The sequence below is a fragment of the Papio anubis genome, chromosome 4 (genome assembly GCF_008728515.1).
Source record: "Papio anubis isolate 15944 chromosome 4, Panubis1.0, whole genome shotgun sequence".
Lineage (NCBI taxonomy): Eukaryota > Metazoa > Chordata > Mammalia > Primates > Cercopithecidae > Papio > Papio anubis.
The window spans coordinates 53,224,606-53,247,367 of record NC_044979.1 but is presented as its reverse complement, the minus strand read 5'-3'; the positions used below and the strand labels follow the sequence as shown (position 1 = coordinate 53,247,367).

At 41.7% G+C, this 22,762-nt stretch overlaps 1 protein-coding gene across 1 annotated transcript in view; it reads left to right on the top strand.

Annotated features, from left to right (window-relative positions):
- RINT1 (RAD50 interactor 1) overlaps positions 1-22,762 on the top strand; it is a 37,385-nt gene that overhangs the window by 13,398 nt on the left and 1,225 nt on the right. Inside the window, 10 exon segments of the mRNA XM_003896446.5 lie at positions 3,119-3,292; positions 3,393-3,542; positions 5,027-5,183; positions 6,543-6,653; positions 6,745-6,970; positions 8,063-8,200; positions 10,735-10,934; positions 19,671-19,885; positions 21,243-21,423; positions 21,496-21,614. Coding sequence (XP_003896495.2) covers positions 3,119-3,292; positions 3,393-3,542; positions 5,027-5,183; positions 6,543-6,653; positions 6,745-6,970; positions 8,063-8,200; positions 10,735-10,934; positions 19,671-19,885; positions 21,243-21,423; positions 21,496-21,614 — 1,671 coding nt within the window.

Sequence of the window (22,762 nt, the reverse complement as noted above, 5' to 3'; positions counted from 1 at the left end):
TCTCAAAAAAAAAAAAAAAACACTTTGTTTTGCATATAGGGGGGGTTTTACATATAAAGTGATATGCCTAAGATTGTAGTGTTGATTCCAGAAATTGATTAAAAAGCTTACTTTTTAAAGCATCTCATTCTTGTTTAGGTAAATTATTTGCAGTGAAGGAATTTTAAACCTTGCTTTATTTTACTGCATTTCTCCTTGTCCCTCAGAAAGGAAATACCAGCAAGGGGCAATGTTAATAACTTTATTAAGTAAAATACGTTATTTGAAATCCTCATTCTTGTAGTAGCCAGAGTAATAGATTAACTAAAATAGGGGTATGGTTATTGGTAACCTTTTCTTTTTTCTTCTGTTTTAAAAAATTATTTTATTTATCTTATTATTATTATTTTTTTTCTAAGACGTAATCTTCCTCTGTCGCACAGGCTGGAGTGCAGTGGCACAATCTCAGCTCATTGCAACCTCTGCCTCCCGGGTTCAAGCGACTCTCCTGCCTCGGCCTCCCGAGTAGGTGGGACTACAGGCATATGCCATCACGCCTGGCTAATTTTTGTATTTTTAGTAGAGATAGGGTTTCACCATGTTGGCTAGGCTGGTCTCGAACTCCTGACCTCAAGTGATATGCTTGCCTTGGCCTCCAAAAGTGCTGGGATTACAGGCGTGAGCCACTGCACCTGGCCTTGATAAACTTTTCAGGTATCTGAATTGTTTATAAGGGAAATATGCCGAGGGATTTGTATTAGAAATAGGGATCAAATTCATAAGCAGGTAAAGCACATTTATTTTTCTCTCTTTAATACTGTGCTATTTCCCTGAGGTCTTTTATGATGATATTTTCATTTCCAGCTTTCCTTTAGAGCTTCTGGGATTTTTCTCATCTCTACATTTCTTTATAATGGCCTGTTTTTATTCTGATGTACATCGTCCTTTTTTTAAAGTAGTTCCTTCTTGCTAGAATTAGCATCCTTATATTAGCTGTTTCTTGGATACTATAGCATAGCACTATCACTCTGAGTGAACCTTGTTTCTCTAGCTTTTCCTATGCTGTAAATGTCATTAATGCTTTAGTGTTGTGAGGAAATCTATTTCATTCCTTCCTTGAAAGCGGTACTCCTGCCAGGCGTGGTGGCTTATGCCTATAGTCCTAGTACTTTGAGAGGCTGAGGTGGGCAGATCGCTTGAGCTCTGAATTTCATGACCAGTGTGGGCAACATGGCAAAACCCCATCTCTGTTAAAAGAAAAGAAAAAAAAAGGCCAGGCGTGGTAGCTCACGCCTGTAATCCCAGCACTTTGGGAGGCCAAGGCGGGTGGATCACAAGGTCGAGATCGAGACCATCCTGGCTAACACGGTGAAACCCCGTCTCTACTAAAAATACAAAAAACAAATTAGCTGGGTGTGGTGGCGGGCACGTGTAGTCCCAGCTACTCTGGAGGCTGAGGCAGGAGAAGGGCGTGAACCTGGGAGGCGGAGCTTGCAGTGAGCTGAGATCCGGCCACTGCACTCCAGCCTGGGCGACAGAGCGAGACTCCGTCTCAAAAAAGAAAAAAAAAATTAGCCAGGCTTGGTGGTGAGGACCCATAGTCCGTGATTGTACCACTGCACTGCAGCCTAGGTGACAGAGTGAGACTGTCTCAAAAAAAAAAAAAAAAAAAAAAAAAAAAAGCAGTACTCTTATATTCTGTGTTTGTACATTTGAAATTCTTCTGTAATATTTGTGTATTTCTTTTTTTTTGTTGTTGTTGAGATGGAGTCTCACTCTGTTGCTGAGGCTGGAGTGCAGCGGCACCGTGTCAGCTCACTGCAACCTCTGTCTTCTGGGTTCAAGCAATTCTCCTGCCTCAGCCTCCCGAGTAGCTGGGATTACAGATGCCCACCACCACGCCCGGCTAGTTTTTATATTTTTAGTAGAGATGGGGGTGGGGGTTCACCAAGTTGGCCAGGCTGGTCTCAAACTCCTGACCTCAGGTGATCCACTCATCTTGGCCTCCCAAAGTGCTGGGATTACAGGCATGCGCCATTGCGCCCGGCCTCCTTTTCTTTCTTTTTTTCTTTTTTTTTTTTGAGACGGAGTATCACTCTGTTGCCAGGCTGGAGTGCAGTGGTGCCATCTTGGTTCACTGCAACCTCCGCCTCCCGGGTTCAAGCAATTCTCCTGCCTCAGCCTCCTGAGTAGCTGGGATTACAGGCATGTGCCACCATGCCCAGCTAATTTTTGTATTTTTAGTAGAGATGGGGTTTTACCATGTTGGCCAGGATGGTCTCGATCTCTTGACCTCGTGATCCGCCTGCCTCGGCCTCCCGAAGTGCTGGGATTACAGGGGTGAGCCACCATGCCCTACCTGGAATTATATTTCTTTGAAGTGGGAAATCAAGTTCAGCTGGGCAAAGTCGGTAACAATTGAAGACCATCATACTTGACCTTACCAGATGCTACCACATTATTCCCTTGGATTAAGATACTGAAGACTTCTGTAAAAGGCATATTTGTCAGAAATGAGGGGTGCCCAAAGGAAGATGACACAAAACAGGCCTTTCAGGAGTAGTAGGAAGGGAAAGGTCCCGGGAGGTGTCCTGAACATAGGCTGAGGCTGCTGCTCATAGAAGAATGCAGAAGTAGTAGAGGACTATAGGCTCCTGGGGAGGCCTTGGTAAAAGGCCTCAGGGTGGTGCTTTGTTAAAAAACAAAGGCTACCTTAGGGTGGTACTTCATTCTCCCTTGGATGTAACTTTATATAAAACATGAAGAAAAAGCACTTTTTCCAAATTTAAAATTATTCTGAGCAATCTGTTCTTTAAATTTGCTTTAGGCTGGGCACGGTAACTCACGTCTGTAATCTCAGCACTTTGGGAGGCCGAGGCAGGTGGATCATTTGAGGTCAGGAGTTCAAGACCAGCTTGGCCAACACGGTGAAACCCTGTCTCTACTAAAAATACAAAAATGTTAGCCAGGCGTGGGGGTGCATACCTGTAATCCTAGCTACTGTGGAGGCTGAGGCTTGTTTGAACCCAGGAGACAGAAGTTGCATTGAGCCAAGATCTTCCCACTGCACTCCAGCCTGGGCAACAGAGTGAGACTCTTTGTCTCAAAAGAAAAAAAAATTGCTTTACTTTGTTTACAGTGACAACATTCAGCAATATCTGATGACCAATAATGTACCGGAGGCAGCCTCCACTCTAGTGTCTATGGCAGAACTTGACATCAAGCTTCAGGAATCATCCTGTACTCATCTTCTTGGTTTCATGAGAGCCACAGTTAAATTCTGGCATAAAATTCTCAAGGACAAGCTTACAAGGTAGGGAATTTACCCATATTTTGTGGTAATTGCTTTCCGATGGGTATTTGGTGATCGTTTGGTGATGTACTGAAATGTATGTGTTGCTTTTCTATTGCAGTGATTTTGAGGAAATTTTAGCACAGCTTCATTGGCCATTCATTGCACCCCCTCAATCACAAACTGTTGGCTTAAGTCGACCTGCCAGTGCCCCGGAGATGTACAGTTACCTGGAGACACTGTTTTGTCAGCTTTTGAAACTACAAACCTCGTATCTTTGTTGCAGTTGAAAACTTACTAAAATTTCTTTTTTCTAGAATGGGTTTGTGGCTGGAGAGTAAAACTTTTTCAAAGTGGCCAAGAAAGCCAAATAAGAATCCTGTGTTTGGACTTGGTCTGTAAGTATCCACTGAGTGGTGGACTATACTCTTGCAAAGTGAATTGCGTGTGGGTGTGAGGGCTGTAAGGAAGAGTTCCGAGATACATGACTGATCCTAGTTCATAGCACAAAAAGGTCTCTTGGGGCAATAGAACAAATGGGCAATTGGGAGGAAACCTTAGTAACATAGCGTGAATTTAATCAAATGATACTTGAATTTTTTTTGTTACTATTTTAGGAAAGATTTATAGATTAATTCTGATACCATTTTTGTGCTTTTTTTTTTTTTTTTTTTTTTGGAGATGGAGTTTCGCTCTTGTTGCCCAGGCTGGAATGAAGTGGTGTGATCTTGGCTCACTGCAACCTCCACCTCCCAGGTTCAAGTGATTCTTCTGCCTCAGCCTCCCGAGTAGCTGGGATTACAGGCTTGCACCACCATGCCTGGCTAATTTTGTATTTTTAGTAGAGACAGGGTTTTTCCATGTTGGTCAGGCTGGCCTCGAACTCCTGACCTCAGGTGATCCACCCGCCTCACCCTCCCAAAGTGCTGGGATTACAGGTGAGAACCACTGCACCTGGCCCTTTTTTTTTTTTTGGATACAGAGTCTTGCTCTGTTGCCCAGGCTGGAGTGCAGTGGTGCGATCTCAGCTTACTGCAAGCTCCGCTTTCTGGGTTCACGCCATTCTCCTGCCTCAGCCTCCCGAGTGGCTGGAACTACAGGCACCCACCACAACGCCCGGCTAATTTTTTTTATTTTTAGTAGAATCAGGGTTTCACTGTGTTAGCCAGGATGGTCTCGATCTCCTGACCTTGTGATCTGCCCGCCTCAGCCTCCCAAAGTGCTGGGATTATAGGCGTGAGCCACTGCGCCTGGCCGTACCTGGCCCATTTGTGTGCTTTTTTTAAAGACATGGTCTCACTTTGTCACCCAGGCTGAAGTGCAGTGGTGCAGTCACGGCTCACTGCAGCCTTGACCACCCAGGCTCAATTGATTCTCCCACCTCTTCTTCCTGAGTAACTGGGACTACAGGCAAGTGCCACCATGCCCAGCTAATTTTTGTAGAGACAGGGTTTTGTCTATTGCCCAGGCACATCTCAGATTCCTGTGAAGGGGCCCAAGTGATTCGCCTACTTCAGCCTCCCAAAGTGCTGGTATTACAGGCATGAGTCACTATCATCATGCCTGGCTTTTTGTGACTTTTAACTGAATGTAAATTCAATATAAAGTTATATTACATATTATTTGCATCATAATTAACTCTACTGAGTATCTGATACATTTGTTGAAAAAATTTATTGTGTATGTATACATACATATGTGTGTGTGGATATTAGGTATGCTTTTGATTCTTTTTCCTTGACTTGATTATGTCAGAGATGAATTACTTACTGAGCCAAAGCAACTTCCAGAAAAATACTCTCTTCCTGCCTCCCCTTCTGTCATCCTGCCCATCCAGATTATGCTGACTCCTCTTCAGAAGAGGTTCAGGTATCACTTCAGAGGGAACCGGCAGACTAATGTGTTAAGCAAGGTGTGTTTTGCCAGCTCTTGTCCTTGGTTTTTATTAGTAACAAATGTTAGAGTTTCTATACTTTTGCTGGTTTAAGTTAAAATCTGACTCTTTACATTTCTGTTTTTTTTTCTAAAGGGCTAAATTCCTGTTTTGTCACTGCTCTTCATACATACAATTGAGGAGTTGTGTTCATATACTGTAGGAAAATATGGTATTTCTGCTCTTGGGCATCAGATGTTGCTGAATTATCATTGCAAAACAAATAAAAAAAGCAAGGCAAATATTAAGCACTTGGTATTTCTTTTTTTTTTTTTTTTTGAGTCAGAGTCTCTGTCGCCCAGGCTGGAGTGCAGTGGCGTGATCTCAGCTCACTGCAGTCTCCACCTCCCAGGTTCAAGCAATTCTCCTGCCTCAGCCTCCCAAGTAGCTGGGACTACAGGCACATGCCACCATGCTGGGCTAATTTTTGTAATTTTAGTAGAGATGTGTTTCACCATATTTGTCAGGCTGGTCTGGAACTTCTGACCTTAGGTGATCCACCTACCTCAGCCTCCCAAAGTGCTGGAATTACAGGCGTGAGCCACCGCGCCTGGCATGCACTTGGTATTTCTGCCCTTAAACCTGTATAAAACATGTAGTTTTTGTAATGCAGACTAGCAGATTTTTTCTTAATTTACTTTTTGAAAATAAAAACCATAAGAAAATAATATTGAAATTATTTTCAAATGCTATTTCAAAAAATAATTTTTAGGCCATTAGTTCTTTGTAATACTCATGATTTTACATATTATTGAAGTGTTAGGTTTTATTATTATTTTTTTTTGAGACGGAGTCTTGCTCTGTCGCCCAGGCTGGAGCGCAGTGGCTGGATCTCAGCTCACTGCAAGCACCGCCTCCTGGGTTTATGCCATTCTCCTGCCTCAGCCTCCTGAGTAGCTGGGACTACAGGCACCCGCCACCTCGCCTGGCTAGTTTTTTGTGTTTTTAGTAGAGACGGGGTTTCACTGTGTTAGCCAGGATGCTCTCGATCTCCTGACCTCGTGATCCGCCCGTCTTGGCCTCCCAAAGTGCTGGGATTACAGGCTTGAGCCACCGCGCCCGGCCGAAGTGTTAGATTTTAAATATATATGGCGTTGTAAATTTATGAGTTTATTGACTTAAGTCACATTATTGAAATTTGTTGGGAGTACACTGGCAAACATTTGATTATTAAGCCTTTCAGTAGTTTAAAATTCAGAGTAGAAATTGTGCTCTTACATACAGGAATTTTCAACTAATTTTGTAAGTGTTGTGCATATACAATTAAATAGACTCATGTAATTGTAACTTTCTAATTGGAATGACTTACGAATTCAAACTATTTTCCTCCTTCCTTAGCCAGAATGGTACTTGGCTCAAGTACTTATGTGGATTGGAAACCATACTCAATTTTTGGATGAAAAGATTCAGCCAATATTAGACAAAGTAGGCTCTTTGGTAAATGCAAGGGTAAGAGACTCAGTCGTGTTTCTGTTTTAGAACTGTTTGTGTGCATGGATAACTTTTTATTTACATACCTCATGTTTGTGTATTTTTTTAGCTTGAATTTTCTCGGGGCCTTATGATGCTGGTTCTTGAGAAGTTAGCCACGGATATTCCTTGTCTGCTGTATGATGACAATCTCTTCTGTCATTTGGTGGATGAAGTACTGTTGTTTGAGAGGGAGCTACACAGTGTTCATGGCTATCCTGGCGCTTTTGCTAGTTGTATGCATATTCTGTCAGAGGAAACCTGTTTTCAGAGATGGTTGACAGTGGAGAGAAAATGTAAGTGCTGATGTAGCCAGAGGGTGGGGAGATATGTCTGTTTCTGTGAATATACATTTTTGAATACTTTTCTTCTCCAGTTCTGAGTAGGACTAGAGCCATCTGAAATTTTCTTTGTCAGGGTTTTCAGTTTCCTTCAGAGATAATATTTTCTTTACTTCACATGAAACTTCCATTTTTCCTGGAATTACACTCTACATGTTTCTAGAGTGGAATAGTCAAGCCAGTGGGGTGTTTAATTGTTTTATAGATTTTATCATAGAATTTTTCATTTTATTTATTTATTTTGGGACAGACTCTTGCTCTGTGGCCCAGGATAAAAGTGCAGTAGTTCGAGCTCAGCTCATTGCAATCTCCACCCCCTGGGTTCAAGGGATTCTTCTGTCTCAGCCTCCTGAGTAGTTGGGATTACAGGCACGCACTACCATGCCTGGCTAATTTTTCTATTTTTAAGGAGTGACAGGGTTGCAACATGTTGGCCAGGCTGGTATGGAACTCCTGACTTCAAGTATTCCGCCTGCCTTGGCCTCCCAAAGTATCAGAGTATTTTGTTTTTTTACTTTTTTATTTTTGAGATAGGGTCTTACTTTGTCACCCAGGCTAGAGTGGAGTGGGCTGATCATGGCTTAGTGCAGCCTCGACCTCCGGGGCTCAGGTGATCCTCCTGCCTCAGCCACCCCAGTAGCTGGGACTATAGGTGTATGCAAACCGTGCCTGGCTACTTTTTGTATTTTTTGTAGAGTTGGGGTTTCGCTATGTTGCCCAGGCTGGTTGTGAACTCCTAGACTTAAGCAATCCTCCCACCTTGGCCTCCCAGAGTGCTGGGATTACTGGTGTGAGCCACTGTGCCTGGCCAATAGAATCTTTCTGACTGTAGCTTATCTAGTCAACATAACTATTTTCAAAATTTGGGGGTGGGAGTAAAGTATCCTGTTTAAAGCATTAAGTAAGTTAAATTTAGTACAACTAATGGGAGATTATAGGTTTGTTTATTTTTTATAGAAAAGCCATCATTCCTAAAAAATTACAAGTTGAATAATTAGGAATGACTGTAACTACTTAATCAACATAATCGTTTTGTCTGCTTATCAGTTGCTCTTCAAAAAATGGACTCAATGCTTTCATCAGAAGCTGCCTGGGTATCGCAATATAAGGATATCACTGATGTGGATGAAATGAAAGTTCCAGATTGTGCAGAAACTTTTATGACTCTACTCTTGGTTATAACTGGTAAGTATAAGTCTTTTAAGATATGACTTTGTTTTAAAAGTACTGTTTTCACATGGTACTTTTTAAAATAGCTCAGTAGACTGGGTGCAGTGGCTCATGCCTGTAATCCCAGCACTTTGAGAGGCTGACGCAGGCAGATTGCTTGAGCCCAGGAGTTCGAGAACAGCCTGGGGTACATGGTGAAACCTGCTCTCTTCCAAAAAGTACAGAAATTAGTCAGGTGTGGTGATACATGCCTGTAGTCCCAGCTACTTGGTAGGCTGAGGTGGGAGGATTGTTTGAGCATGGCAGGTAGACGTTGCAGTGAGCCACGATCGCGTCACTGCAGTCCAGCCTTGGTGACAGAGTGAGACTCCGTCAATAAAGTAATCAATAAATAAGCGGCTCAGCAAATTAATATTATATGATGGTTGTTATCTTCAAATTCAGTTTCTATATTGGTAGAAAGCTAACACAATATTCTAACTTTGGGGTTTTTATTAATTTAAGGATTTAAACATTGGTATACATGAAGGAAAACTTCCTGAATAATTATACAAAAACAATTAAATAAGAATTAATTTTATTATCCAAACTGTCTTGCTGTTGGGCTTTTTAGGTGTCTTCAGTAAATGGTGATTGGCCTGTATTTTTAATATTTTCTTGATCTTGATTTATCAAAGATTGCAGAAGAGAGTAAAATAATGAAGTAATTTTAAGGATTGGAGTAGTAATAGGAACTTTTGTTATAGTGCAGGGATTCTCTGGCTGGAGGGTAGCCTAGCATCCTCTGGCCCTCACTGGTCTTTAGCCAATCACGCTGCCCCCTTGTGGGCCTGCTTGTTGTCCAGGTGCCACTGGACCCTCATTGCCACCATCCTTGGCCCTCTTCACCTTCATAGACCACCAGCCTGTCCATTTCTTAGGCTTGTCTGATAACCTGAAGAAGTATCATTCCAGCCCAGTCAGTAATTAGTTTTGTTTTTTTTTTTTTGAAACGGAGTCTCACTCTGTCACCAGGCTGGAGTGCAGTGGTGTGATCTCGGCTCACTGCAACCTCTGCTGCCTGGATTCAATCAATTCTCCTGTCTCTGCCTCCCGAGTAGCTGGGATTATAGGCGCCTGCAGCCACGCCCAACTAATTTTCGTATTTTTAGTAGAGACAGGGTTTCACCATCTTAGCCAGGCTGGTCTTGAACTCCTGACCTTGTGATCCACCTGCCTTGGCCTCCCAAAGTGCTGGGATTACAGGCGTGAGCCACCGTGCCCAGCCATAATTCCGTATTTTTAACTATAAGAAAAATATGAAAAACACTAAGACAAAAAAATTAAGGAAAATTCATGTGTCTCTTAAAAACTTTTTATTCAGAAAATTTTCAAACATACCCAAAAGTAGGATAATATGATGAACTCTCAGGTACCCATTACCAAAGTTTAAAGCAATTATCACTTTTCTGTTATATTTTACTCCTCAATTTTTTTTTTTTTCTGGAGTATTTTAAAGAAAATTTCAGACCTCTCATCATGTCAATTGTAAATTTATTTTATTTATTTATTTATTTTTTTAAGACGAATTTCACTCTTGTCACCCAGGCTGGAGTGCAGTGGCGCGATCCCAGCTCACTGCAATCTCTGCCTCCCAGATTCACACCATTCTCCTGCCTCAGCCTCCTGAGTAGCTGGGACTACAGGCACCCACCACCACGCCCAGTTAATTTTTTTGTATTTTTGGTAGAGATGGGGTTTCACCGTGTTAGCCAAGATGGTCGCAAGCCAAGATGGTCTTGATCTCCTGACCTCGTGATCCGCCCACCTCAGCCTCCCAAAGTGCTGGGATTATAGGTGTGAGCCACTGCGCCTGGCCAACTGCCTATAAATTCTTAAATGTGTATCTTTTAATTTATCCAAGTTCTTTCTTTTTAAAAAAAAAAAACAAAAAACTGTTTATTTGTTGAACAAACTGTCTTTTTTTTTTTTTTTTTTCCTGAGACAGAGTCTCACTCTGTTTCCCAGGCTGGAATGCAGTAGTGCCATCTTGGCTCACTGCAACCTCCACCTCCCAAGTTCAAGCAATTCTCCTGCCTCAGAGTCTGAGTAGCTGGGATTACAAGCACATGCCACTACCGCCCGGCTAATTTTTTTAGTTTTAGTAGAGATGGAGTTTCGCCATGTTGCCCAGGCTAGTCTTGAACTCCTGACCTCAGGTGATCCACCTGCCTTGGCCTCCCAAAGTGCTGGGATTACAGGTGTGAGCCACCGCACCTGGCCAAAACTGTCATTTTTATATATAATTTTCTCATTTGCCTTTTAAAAAAACTTGAGGCATACTTTACATACAGATCTGTAATATGCAGATCTTATGTGTACTGTTGAATGAGTTTTGGCAAACATATACTTTTGAAACTCATATCCTTAAGAGAGCTCAGAAGTAAATCCGCATTTGACTGGTCAATTGATTTTTGACAAAAGCACTGAAGCAGGACAGTAGGGAAAACTTGTAAGTATATCATAGATGGTACCAAAACCTTCATATGTCTTAATAACTTTTTCCACAGACAGGTATAAAAATCTTCCCACAGCTTCCCGAAAGCTACAGTTCCTGGAGTTACAGAAGGACTTAGTAGATGATTTTAGGATACGATTAACACAGGTGATGAAAGAAGAGACTAGAGCTTCCCTTGGCTTTCGATACTGTGCAATTCTTAATGCTGTGAACTACATCTCAACAGTACTAGCAGATTGGGCTGACAATGTTGTGAGTTAATATGCTTTTATATTAAGTAATATATTACTAGCTCAAACTATTTTATTAATACTTTGCGAAATGTTTAATCTATTGCAAGCAAAATAAACATGCTAGACAGAACCATAGTGCCATAATTAGAAGGTACAATTAAAATACACATTTTTCTCAATCAAATCTCAAGTACTGAAATAATCCTGATATTTTAATGTTTTTAATCATTGGATAAGCAAGCCTTTCGTGAAATAATTGTTTATAGAGTGAACCATACTTGGAAATATTCATGTGTGGTAATTGCAGTCACAGGAAAAGCTAAGATTAAATAATGATGTCAAAAGCAATCCAGGACTTTAAGGAAAATGAAAGAATAACGTTTAGTACCTCTTGAATGTCTTGAAAACATGACAAATTATAAAGAGTCATGAAAATAGGAAGAAACATTTAAAGTTTTAATTGTTTCATACATTAAAAATCTATTTGGCTGGGTGCAGTGGCTCAAGCTCTTAATCCCAGCACTTTAGGAGGGTGAGATGGGAGAATACTTGACTCCAGAAGTTGGAGACCAACCTGGGCAACATAGGGAGACCTCATTTCTCCAAAAAATAAAAAATAATATAAAATTAGCTAGGTGTGGTGACGTATGCCTGTAGTCCAAGCTACTTGGGACTGAGGTGGGACGATCACTTGAACCCAGGAATTCTTGACCAGCCTGCGCAACATAGTGAGACACAATCTCTAGAAAACATGAAAATATAAAAATAAGAAACTAACATTTTGTGTATCATATTTTCAAATATATGCATGAGTAAATAGAACAGGAAAATGAACTTCAGTGTGGCGACCACTCAGCCTCTTTTTTTTTGAGACAGAGTTTTGCTCTTGTTGCCCAGGCTGGAGTGCAGTGGTGTAATCTCAGCTCACTGCAACCTCTGTCTCCTGAGTTCAAGGGATTAACCTGCCTCAGCCTCCTGAGTAGCTGGGATAACAAGTGCTCGCCATCACGCTGGGCTAATTTTTTTTTTTTTTTAGTAGAGACGAGGTTTCACCATGTTGGCCAGGCTGGTCTTGAACTCCTGACCTCAGGTGATCCACCCGCCTCGGCCTCCCAAAGTGCTGGGATTACAGGCATCAGCCACCATGTCCGGCTCACTCAACTTCTTACACCAATTTGGTTTTATTTAAACCTCTCTTCTGCCACCCCATACCTAATTATTTTGAAGCAGATCTCAGATATCATATTTCATGGTAATATTTTTATATAGAGATATATATTAGTATGTATCTCTAAAAGGTAAGAACTCCTGAAGAAAAAAAAACACAGGCCGGGCGCGGTGGCTCAAGCCTGTAATCCCAGCACTTTGGGAGGCCGAGACGGGCGGATCACGAGGTCAGGAGATCGAGACCATCCTGGCGAACACGGTGAAACCCCGTCTCTACTGAAAATACGAAAAACTAGCCGGGCGAGGTGGCGGGCGCCTGTAGTCCCAGCTACTCGGGAGGCTGAGGCAGGAGAATGGCATAAACCCGGGAGGCGGAGCTTGCAGTGAGCTGCGATCCGGTCACTGCACTGCAGCCTGGGCGACAGAGCGAGACTCCGTCTCAAAAAAAAAAAAAAAACAAAACTATGATTGTATCTGAAAAAATCAACTGATTTATTGGAGGGTATATTTTAAATAAATCCATAAATAAAAACCTTGGGTCCAGTTAACAAATACCATAAGACCTTTTCTTCCAGATTCTACCAACCCTTCCCTTCTCCATGCGGATTCTGACATGATTTGGTCTGCCTAATTATTATTAATCAAACCTACTGACACATTTGATCTGCCTTACTATAATTATTAAGTAGTAATTTATTTTTACTCTTTTTATTAATTCAAGGAATATCCTGGCTGTCAGGACTTTTGGTAACCAGATTTTCCAATAGATGCTTCCAAACAAAAGTCTAATTAGCCTTTATAACCTCGCCACAGACAGATGAATTCTTTTAGATGTTTTAGATATTAACATCATCTCAGAGGACCTTCAGAACTCCCTTCTTGAACAGGGTACCCTTAGGTTAAGAATCATTGTTCGGCCGGGCGCAGTGGCTCAAGCCTGTAATCCCAGCACTTTGGGAGGCCGAGACGGGCGGATCACTAGGTCAGGAGATCGAGACCATCCTAGCTAACATGGTGAAACCCCGTCTCTACTAAAAATACAAAAAAAAAAAACTAGCCGGGCGAGGTGGCGGGCGCCTGTAGTTCCAGCTGCTCGGGAGGCTGAGGCAGGCTGAGGCGGGAGAATGGCGTGAACCCGGGAGGCGGAGCTTGCAGTGAGCTGAGATCTGGCCACCGCACTCCAGCCTGGGCGGCGGAGCGAGACTCCGTCTCAAAAAAAAAAAAAAAAGACTCATTGTTCAAAATCAACTTAGGTTTATACCAATTTAGGTGTCCCATAAAGTAAATTTCGTGACAGAACGCATAAACAGAGAACTAGGATGACCATGAAATGTTAAAGTAGAATAGACATTAAATATTAAAGAAACTAACTGTACTGAATAAATCTGATGACTATGAAAATTTTAATATGAAATATTAAAAATGTAAAAAATTGTGTCATAAAATGAAAACAGGAAGGTAAACAAGACAAATGCAATTTTCACTAAAGACAAAAATATACTATTAGAATGTGATAGGTAAAGTGAGAATTAAAAAATTGTAAAGTTAAATAATTAGATTGATTAACTGAAGGTTGGTGATAAATTCCACAGTATAATAGGGAAAAACGGCCGGGCGCGGTGGCTCAAGCCTGTAATCCCAGCACTTTGGGAGGCCGAGACGGGTGGATCACAAGGTCAGGAGATCGAGACCATCCTGGCTAATCCGGTGAAACCCCGTCTCTACTAAAAAATACAAAAAACTAGCCAGGTGAGGTGGCGGGCGCCTGTAGTCCCAGCTGCTCGGGAGGCTGAGGCAGGAGAATGGCGTAAACCCGGGAGGCGGAGCTTGCAGTGAGCTGAGATGCGGCCACTGCACTCCAGCCTGGGCGACAGAGCCAGACTCCGTCTCAAAAAAAAAAAAAAAAAAAATAGGGAAAAATACAATTTTCAAGTGTGTCCAGATGAGTCACAAAGATGGACAAGGTAAATTAATTTAAAATTTCTGTACGTTATCAAATCTTAATGCAATAAAACAAGAAATAAAAGCAGAAATGAAATATATTCAAACATGGACATGTGAAAACATTAAATGCCTGGATTAGGAAGGAAGTCTTGAAAACATGACATTTTAAATTATGAATTTGGGAAAAAAATTGTAGTATACCAATTAACGCACTATATAGTACATTTTGTTATATGTAGAACAAAAATGTATGGTTACTTCTAAAGCATTGTATAGAAGAAAATGTATTCCTCATAATACCTATTTTAATGTGAAAGAAAAAGCCAAACAAAACCGTTTTTGTTTTAAATCCAGGGTAATAAGCCAAATAAATAGGGGGCAAAAATAAATACAATAAATATACTAATCATAGATATAAACAAGATAAAAACCTGATAAATACAATCATAGTTTATGCTTATCTGTACTCTGTCTGGGACTTACTAATTAGTTAAAGCTTTTTTCCTATAAAGATGTTAACTGAAATCCATGTGCATAATATCATTCTGCTGAGCAAGGAAAATAATTATTTCATAGTATGATTATAAGATAGAGGGTAATCAATTTGTTTATAAAGTCAGCTAATCAGGCTGGGAGTGGTGGCTCATGCCTGTAATCCCAGCCCTTTGGGAGGCCAAGCGTGTGGATCACCTGAGGTCAGGAGTTCGAGACCAGCCTGGCCAACATGGTGAAACCCTGTCTCTACTAAAAATACAAAAATTAGCCGGGCGTGGTGGCACATGCCTGTAGTCCCAGCTACTCAGAAGGCTGAGGCAGGAGAACCACTTGAACCCGTGAGGCAGAGGTTGCAGTGAGCTGAGAATACGCCATTGCACTCCAGCCTAGGCAACAAGAGCGAAACTCCATCTCAAAAAAAAAATAAAGTCAGCTAATCAGCATACATGCATTCATTTTGTATTTTTATGTGTTGTGTTTCTAATTTAAGTAAGTATTCTCTCAGCACCCCCACAGCTCCATTTTCTGCTAAGCATTTTTAGTAATATGAAACAAATTGTTATTCTTGACTCTTGTGCCAGAATTTTTTCTTCAATGAAATCATTTGTAGAACATCATCAGCTGCTTTACTTGGTGCTATAGTCTGTTAAGAAAGATGACTGGGCACGATGTCTCACACCCGTAAGCCCAACACTGTGAGCCAAGGTGGGCTGATCGCTTAAGCCCAGGAGTTTGAGACCAGCCTGGGCATTATGGCGAGACCTCATCTCTACAAAAAATACAAAAAATTAGCCAAGCATGATGGTGTACCCCTGCAGTCCTAGCTGCTTGGGAGGCTAAGGTGGGAAGATCACTCGAACCCAGGAGTTGGAGACCAGCCTGGGCAGCATAGGGAGACCCTGTCTCTACATAAAATTAAAAAAAAAAAAAATTAACTGGGCGTGGCAGGCATGCCCTGTGGTCCCAGCTACTTGGGAGGCTGGGGTGGGAAGATTGCTTGAGCCCGGGAGGTTGAGACTACAGTGAGCCTTCATCACACCACTGCACTCCAGCCTGGGCAACAGACGGAGACCCTGTCTCCTCCCACAAAAAAAAGAAAGATGAATTAGCCATCATCCCTACCCTTAGAAAACGTATAATCTCATGCTGAATTAACTAGGTCCTCTGTCAGCAGAGAAATAATCAAATTTCAGAGTTGATTGTTCAAGTTGTGAATGAATTGTGTACTAGCATGGTTATTATGGTACAAATCTGACCAAGTGCGGTGGCTCATGCCTGTAATCCCAGCACTTTGGGAGGCTGAGGCGGGTGGATCACCTGAGGTCAGGAGTTTGAGGCCAGCCTGGCCAAGATGGTGAAACCCCACTAAAATTAAAAATACAAAAAATTAGCTAGCATACCAGGAGTGCCTCTGTAGTCTCAGCTACTTGGGAGGCTGAGACAGGAGAATTGCGTGTACTTGGGAGATGGAGGTTGCTGTGAGTCGAGATTGTGCCACTGCATCTAGAGCCTCGGGTGACAGAGCAAGACTCCCCCAGTCCCCAAAAAAAAAAAAAAATAGCTGGTGGCGGCCTGTAATCCCAGCTACTACTCAGGAGGTTGAGGCAGGAGAATGCTTGAACCGGAGGTTGCAGTAAGCCAAGATTAAGCCATTGTGACCTACAGCTCAAGGGACAAGAGCAAACCCACTTCAAAAAACTATATGGTGCAAATTCCCTGTCTTAAACCGTACCTAATCATATTCACAGGCCTTCAGCCAGTGAATACTGTATAAGTAAAAATTATTAAAACTTTGTATTGCGTAATTAGAAAAAGGAAAAAGAATGAACAGGATTCACTTTCCATTTGTTTCAGGTTCTCTACCGATAACTGTCTGCTGGTTACCAGATTGTGCCAAGGCTGAAATAAGCAGCCATGCAGAATTAGGAATTTTTCCGTTGTAGATGACAGATACCAGATTCAAACTGGCCTAAGTTGGGGTGTGGGGTGAGATATGGGAGGTGAGGAATTTAACTTTCTGAAAGGATTAGGCGTGGCTGTTCTAAAGTTGTCCATTTCTGGTTTTGCTCTGAGGCAGGCTCTGGACATGTGGCCACAGGTGGTTCCAGGCTCATGTGGTCCTTCTGCAATCTCAAAAGAAGAGTGCTGCTTCTCTGATACAAGATGCCTCTCATATGTCCATCTCTGAACAATCACTAGTGCAGGCAGGGCATGGTATTACCAAGTTAAGTGTGCATCCCTGGCACCAAAGGATAGGGCTGACACCACCTAAATTGTCTCAGATTAGGGAAGAAGTGGTTCCCCAAAGGAAAATTGGGGTACTGTTAAAAGAAGGGGAAAAATTGCTGGCCATGTAAAAGTAGTTGATGCCCATGACACATTGCCATGCAAAAAGATAGGGGGCGGAAGGAGAGAGGGAGATGGGGGGAGACAAAGATAGAGATGATCTAAGTTCATGTTGGGTAGTCTGAATTTTAATAGTAAATGTATAAAAAAAAATTAACCACAAGATTTTATGGTTTGTTCGTTATCCATGAAATCTTTGGGAGAGTTCTAAATGGCTTTTGGTTTTTAAAATTTTGTGTAGTTTTATTTCAAGAACTTTAAAAGAAAAGCAACTGAAAATTCTTAAGAAAACATTTCAAGTGTAGCCAAATGTTTTTTGTTTTGGTGTTTTTTTTGAGAAAGGGTCTCACTTTGTCACCCAGGCTGGATTGCAGTGGTGTGATCTTGGCTCACTCCAACTTCTGCCTCCCAGGTTCAAGTGATTCTCCTGCCTCAGCCTCCCGAGTAGCTGGGATTACAGGTGTGCGCCACCATGCCCAACTAATTTTTGTATTTTTAGTAGAGATGGGGTTTCACCATGTTGGTCAGGCTGATCTCAAACCTCAGACCTCAAGTGATCTGCCTCCCCGGCCTCCCAAAGTGTTGGGTTTACAGGCGTGAGCCACCGTGCCTGGCCATCAAGGCTAGCCAAATGTTTGATGACCTTAATATGGCTTATTATGCTGTGTTCATGGCCTAATGCTATTCAGAGTTTAAAAAAAAATAACCTTGGCAAGGTGATTTATTTAGTCCTCTGTTAATTGTATTTTGGAAAAATAAAATTTCAGACCTTTATAGTTAATTTTATGCTTAAATGCTTAATGATAGTGTCATTTAAAAATTATTTTTAATTTTATTTAAAACAAGGCCAGGCACAGTGGCTCACACCTGTAATTTCAGCACTTTGGGAAGCCAAAGCGAGCGGATCACCTGAGGTCAGGAGTTCGAGATCAGCGTGGCCTACATGGTGAAACCCCATCTCTACTAAAAATACAAAAATTAGCCAGGTGTGGTGGCACTCGCCTGTAGTCCCAGCTACTCGGGAGACTAACGCAGGAGAATCACTTGAACCAGGGAGGTGGAGGTTGCAGTGAGCCGAGATCGCGCCATTGCACTCCAGCCTGAGGGACAGAGCGAGACTCCATCTCAAAAAATAAAAAAACAAGTAGATAGTGTCATTTTTTTTTTGTTTTTTGAGACAGGGTTTTGCTCTTGTTGCCCAGGCTAGAGTACAGTGGCACGATCTTGGCTCACTGCAACCTCTGCCTCCTAGATTCAAGCAATTCTCCTGTCTCAGCCTCCTGAGTAGCTGGGATTATAGGCGCCCGCCACCATGCCCAGGTAATTTTTGTATTTTTAGTAGAGATGGGGTTTCACTATGTTGGCCAGACTGGTCTCGAACTCCTGACCTCAGGTGATCCACCTGTCCGGCCTCCCAGAGTGCTGAGATTACAGGCATGAGCCACCACGCCCGGCTGATAGTGTCATTTTTTTTTTTTGTTAAGTTCGTGATTACCATACACAGAAGTTGAAAGAGAAAAATATTTTTCACTATATGTAATCCATGTGATACGAAATTCAAAAGCCACAAAACTGTATATATTGAAACTATATATAGTGAAAATAAGTCTTAATTCTAATCTTCCCTAAAGCCAATCACTTTGATCAATTTCTTATACATATTACTAAAGCTGTTTATATAAATACTGGTGTGTGTATGTCAACATGTGGTAACATACTATGCAGACTCTTCTGCTTTTTCTGGTTAATATGTCTTGAGATTGTTCCATTTCAAAACAGTTTAACATTGACTAGTGGGAATGTAACATAGTACAGTTGCTGTGGAAAACAGTATGGCAGTTCCTCAAACTGTCTTTTTGTTTTCTGAGATGAGATCTTGTTCTTTCACCCAGGCTACAGTGCAGTGGCCCAATCTCGGCTCACTACAAGCTCTGCCTCCTGGGCTCCAGCAATCTTCCCATCTCAGCCTCTTGAGTAGCGGGGACTACAGGTCTGTGGCTACCACACTCAGCTAATATTTTTTTTCTAGAGATAAGGTCTCACTATAAAATGATTCTCTGGCCTTAGCCTCGTAAAGTGCTGGCACTACAGGCATGAGCTACCATGCGCAGCCTTTCAAACTGTTAACACATAGACTTACCATAAGATCCAGCAATTCCACTCTTCAGTATATACCAAGAGAAATGAAACATATGTCCACATAAAAACTTGTACTGCCGGGCGTGGTGGCTTATGCCTGTAATCCCAGCCCTTTGGGAGGCTGAGGTGGGCAGATCATGAGGTCAGGAGTTTGAGACCAGTCTGACCAATATGGTGAAACACCATCTCTATGAAAATTACAAAAAAAAAAAAATTAGCCGGACGTGATGGTACACACCTGTAATCCCAGGTACTCAGGAGGCTGAGGCAGGAGAATTGCTTGAACCCAGGAGGTAGAGGTAGAGGTTGCAGTTAGCCGAGGCACGATCTCAGCTCACTGCAACCTCTGCCCTCCAGGTTCACGCAATTCAGCCTCCTGAGTAGCTAGGATTACAGGCACATGCCACTATGCCCAGCTAATTTTTGTATTTTTAGTAGAGATGGGGTGTCACAATGTTGGAATGTTGGCCAGGCTGGTTTTGAACTCCTGACCTCAGGTGATCCACCCACCTTGGCCTCCCAAAGTACTGGGATTACAGGCGTGAGCCACCGTGCCCAGCTGAATTATACATTTTAAATGGGTGAATTGTATGATATATGAATTCTCTTTCAAGCTGTTTTTAAAAAAAAGTATGTTAATGTGTTAACATGTTTTTGCTTTCAGTTCTTTCTACAACTTCAACAGGCTGCACTGGAGGTGTTTGCAGAGAATAATACTCTGAGTAAATTGCAGCTGGGACAGCTAGCCTCTATGGAGAGCTCCGTCTTTGATGACATGATTAACCTCTTAGAGCGTTTAAAGCATGATATGTTGACCCGTCAAGTAGACCATGTTTTTAGAGAAGTTAAAGATGCTGCAAAATTGTATAAAAAAGAAAGGTATGTCGTCTATGTAAGTCAGCTCTTAATACCAGTTTGGTAAAAGTTAAAGATGGTATATGTGGTCAGATTTCCAAGGTGTCTAGATAGAACCTGGTTTGGCCTTATGTACTTTAAACTTCATTGTTGGAAATCTTTCTAAAATGTGTTCTTGGACTTTTTTTTTTTTTTTTCCAAGACAGTCCTACTCTGTCACCCAGGCTGGAGTGCAGTTGCATGATCTCGGCTCATTGCAGCCTCCACCTTAGAGGTCAAGTGATCTTCCCACCTCAGCCTCCCAAGTAGCTGGGACTACAGGCATGCACCACCACACCTGGCTAATTTTTGTAGTTTTAGTGGAGACCTGGTTTCACATTTTGGCAGGCTGATCTCCAACTCCTGACCTCAGGCAATCCACTGCCTCGGCCTCCCAATGTGCTAGGATTACAGGTGTGAGCCATCACACCTGGCTCGCTGACATTCTTAATCAGAATAAACTGGTTATAATTTAGCTGTTTGTAAATATATTAATAGGATAGTGTGTGATATGGGGTTGAATAGCCTAACCTGTCTCCCATTTTGCAAAGTAAAGTCACCTGTGGTACTCTGCATACTTTTGTTGTGGTTTATCCCACTACCATTCACTGTGAACACCTGTGTTACTTTCATCCTTGATAGCAAGCAGTATCTTTTTGTCCTAGTGTAGTCCCTGCCACACAGAGTGCCAAAAATTTGTTATTCGTCCTGATTTTACTAAAAATCAGAGCATAATATTAGCTGATGTCTTAATTAAAATGCTAAAATCAGGTTGGGTGCAGTGGCTCACACCTGTAATCCCAGCACTTTGGGACGCCAAGGCAGGCAGATCACTTGAGAGCAGGAATTAGAAACTAGCCTGGCCAACGTGGTGAAACTCTGTCTCTACTAAAAATAAAAAGATTAGCTGGGCGTGGTGGTGGGCACCTGTAATCCCAGCTACTTGGGAGGCTGAGACACGAGAATTGCTTGAACCCTCTGGCTCTAGCCTGGCCAACAGAGCGAGACTCTGTCTCAAAAAAAAAAAAACCAAAAACCAAAACAAAACAAAAACTACATAAAATGCAAAAATTAAGTGACATTTAAATTGTAATTGCTTTGTATTGGTAATCCCCATATTAAAATTTGGGGATATTTCCAAAATATCCCCATATTAAAGAGTATTTGAGAGTAAAAATATAAAATACAGGTACATTTATTTTCTGATAGAGCTTTTAATGTTGGACTGTGTATTTTTTCTTATCCAAAATGCCCTAGAACACTTCCTCCAATTTAAAATGATTTAAAAACCTTAAAAATACAAACCAATGAAAATTTTTTGGTAAAAATGTGTTTTTTCCAGATGGTTGTCCTTGCCATCTCAGTCAGAGCAGGCAGTGATGTCCCTGTCCAGTTCGGCTTGCCCCTTACTGCTGACTTTACGAGACCATTTACTTCAGTTGGAGCAGCAGCTTTGTTTCTCCTTATTTAAAATTTTCTGGCAAATGCTTGTAGAGAAGCTGGATGTATACATCTACCAAGAAGTAAGTAAGAATAGACTGTCTTTGGGCTGTGATAATAAAGACAAGCATTAAATGAATTATTCTTTGTTTCAGATAATTCTTGCTAATCACTTCAATGAAGGAGGAGCAGCCCAGCTGCAGTTTGATATGACTCGGAATCTTTTCCCTTTGTTTTCTCACTATTGCAAGAGACCAGAAAATTATTTTAAACAGTAAGCTCAACATTTAACAATTAATATTAATGCATCAAATTGTTACAGGAGGCTAACTCCTTTTAACTTTAGGGTTCTGGAGATGTTTGGGTGGGATAAGATCAGTTGAAGTTTTAAAACATTGTCTACTGTATGTTTACAGCACAATGGGGAAACCAAAATGATAGATGTGACCCGTGACCTCAAAAGGTTTCAGAACTAGATATAAATTATATACTGGGTTTTGTTTTCTAGTATTTGGTTTAATGCTTCTAGTTGCTTGGTTACTGGAGGAATAAATCGAAAATGAAAAAAAGTTGTGCCCTATTCACTAAATATAAGAAATTACAGGGCCGGGTGCAGTGGCTCACGCCTGTAATCACAACACTTTGGGAGGCCGAGACGGGCGGATCACGAGGTCAGGAGATTGAGACCATCCTGGCTAACATGATGATACCCCATCTCTACTAAAAATACAAAAAAAAAAAAAAAATTAGCCAGGCATGGTAGCGGGTGCCTGTAGTTCCAGCTACTCGGGAGGCTGAGGCAGGAGAATGGCGTGAACCTGGGAGGCGGAGCTTGCAGTGAGCTGAGATTGCACCACTGCACTCCAGCCTGGGCAACAGAGCAAGACTGTGTCTCAAAAAAACAACAACAAAAAAAATTACAAATATGTTTAATACCTAATAGGCCAGGCCTGAAAGAAATTTGTTTCCTTAAACATTTGACATTAATTTTGGTTCTAACTGTAATTATAGTTTGAAAATTTGTTGATATAAAATTTAAATTACAGGCCAGGCATAGTAGCCCACACCTGTAATCCCAGTACTTTGGGAGGCAGAGGTGGGAGAATTGCTTGAGGCCAGGTGTTTGAGACCAGCCTGGGCAACATAGCAAGACTCCATCTCTACAAAAAGTATTAAAATGAACAAACAAAAAGCCAGATGTGGTGGTATGGACCTGTAGTCCTAGCTACTTGGGAGACTGAGGCTGTAGTGAGCTATGATCATGCAATGGCACTCCAGCCTAGGTGACAGAGCAAGATGATGTCTCAAAAAAAAAAAAGTAAAATTTAAACTGTTTGGGTTTTGTGAGGTTATAAAGCATTCCTTTTAAACTTGTAAAATGAAAGCTTATGTTTACATGTTTCATATGACAGTTTTTAAAAT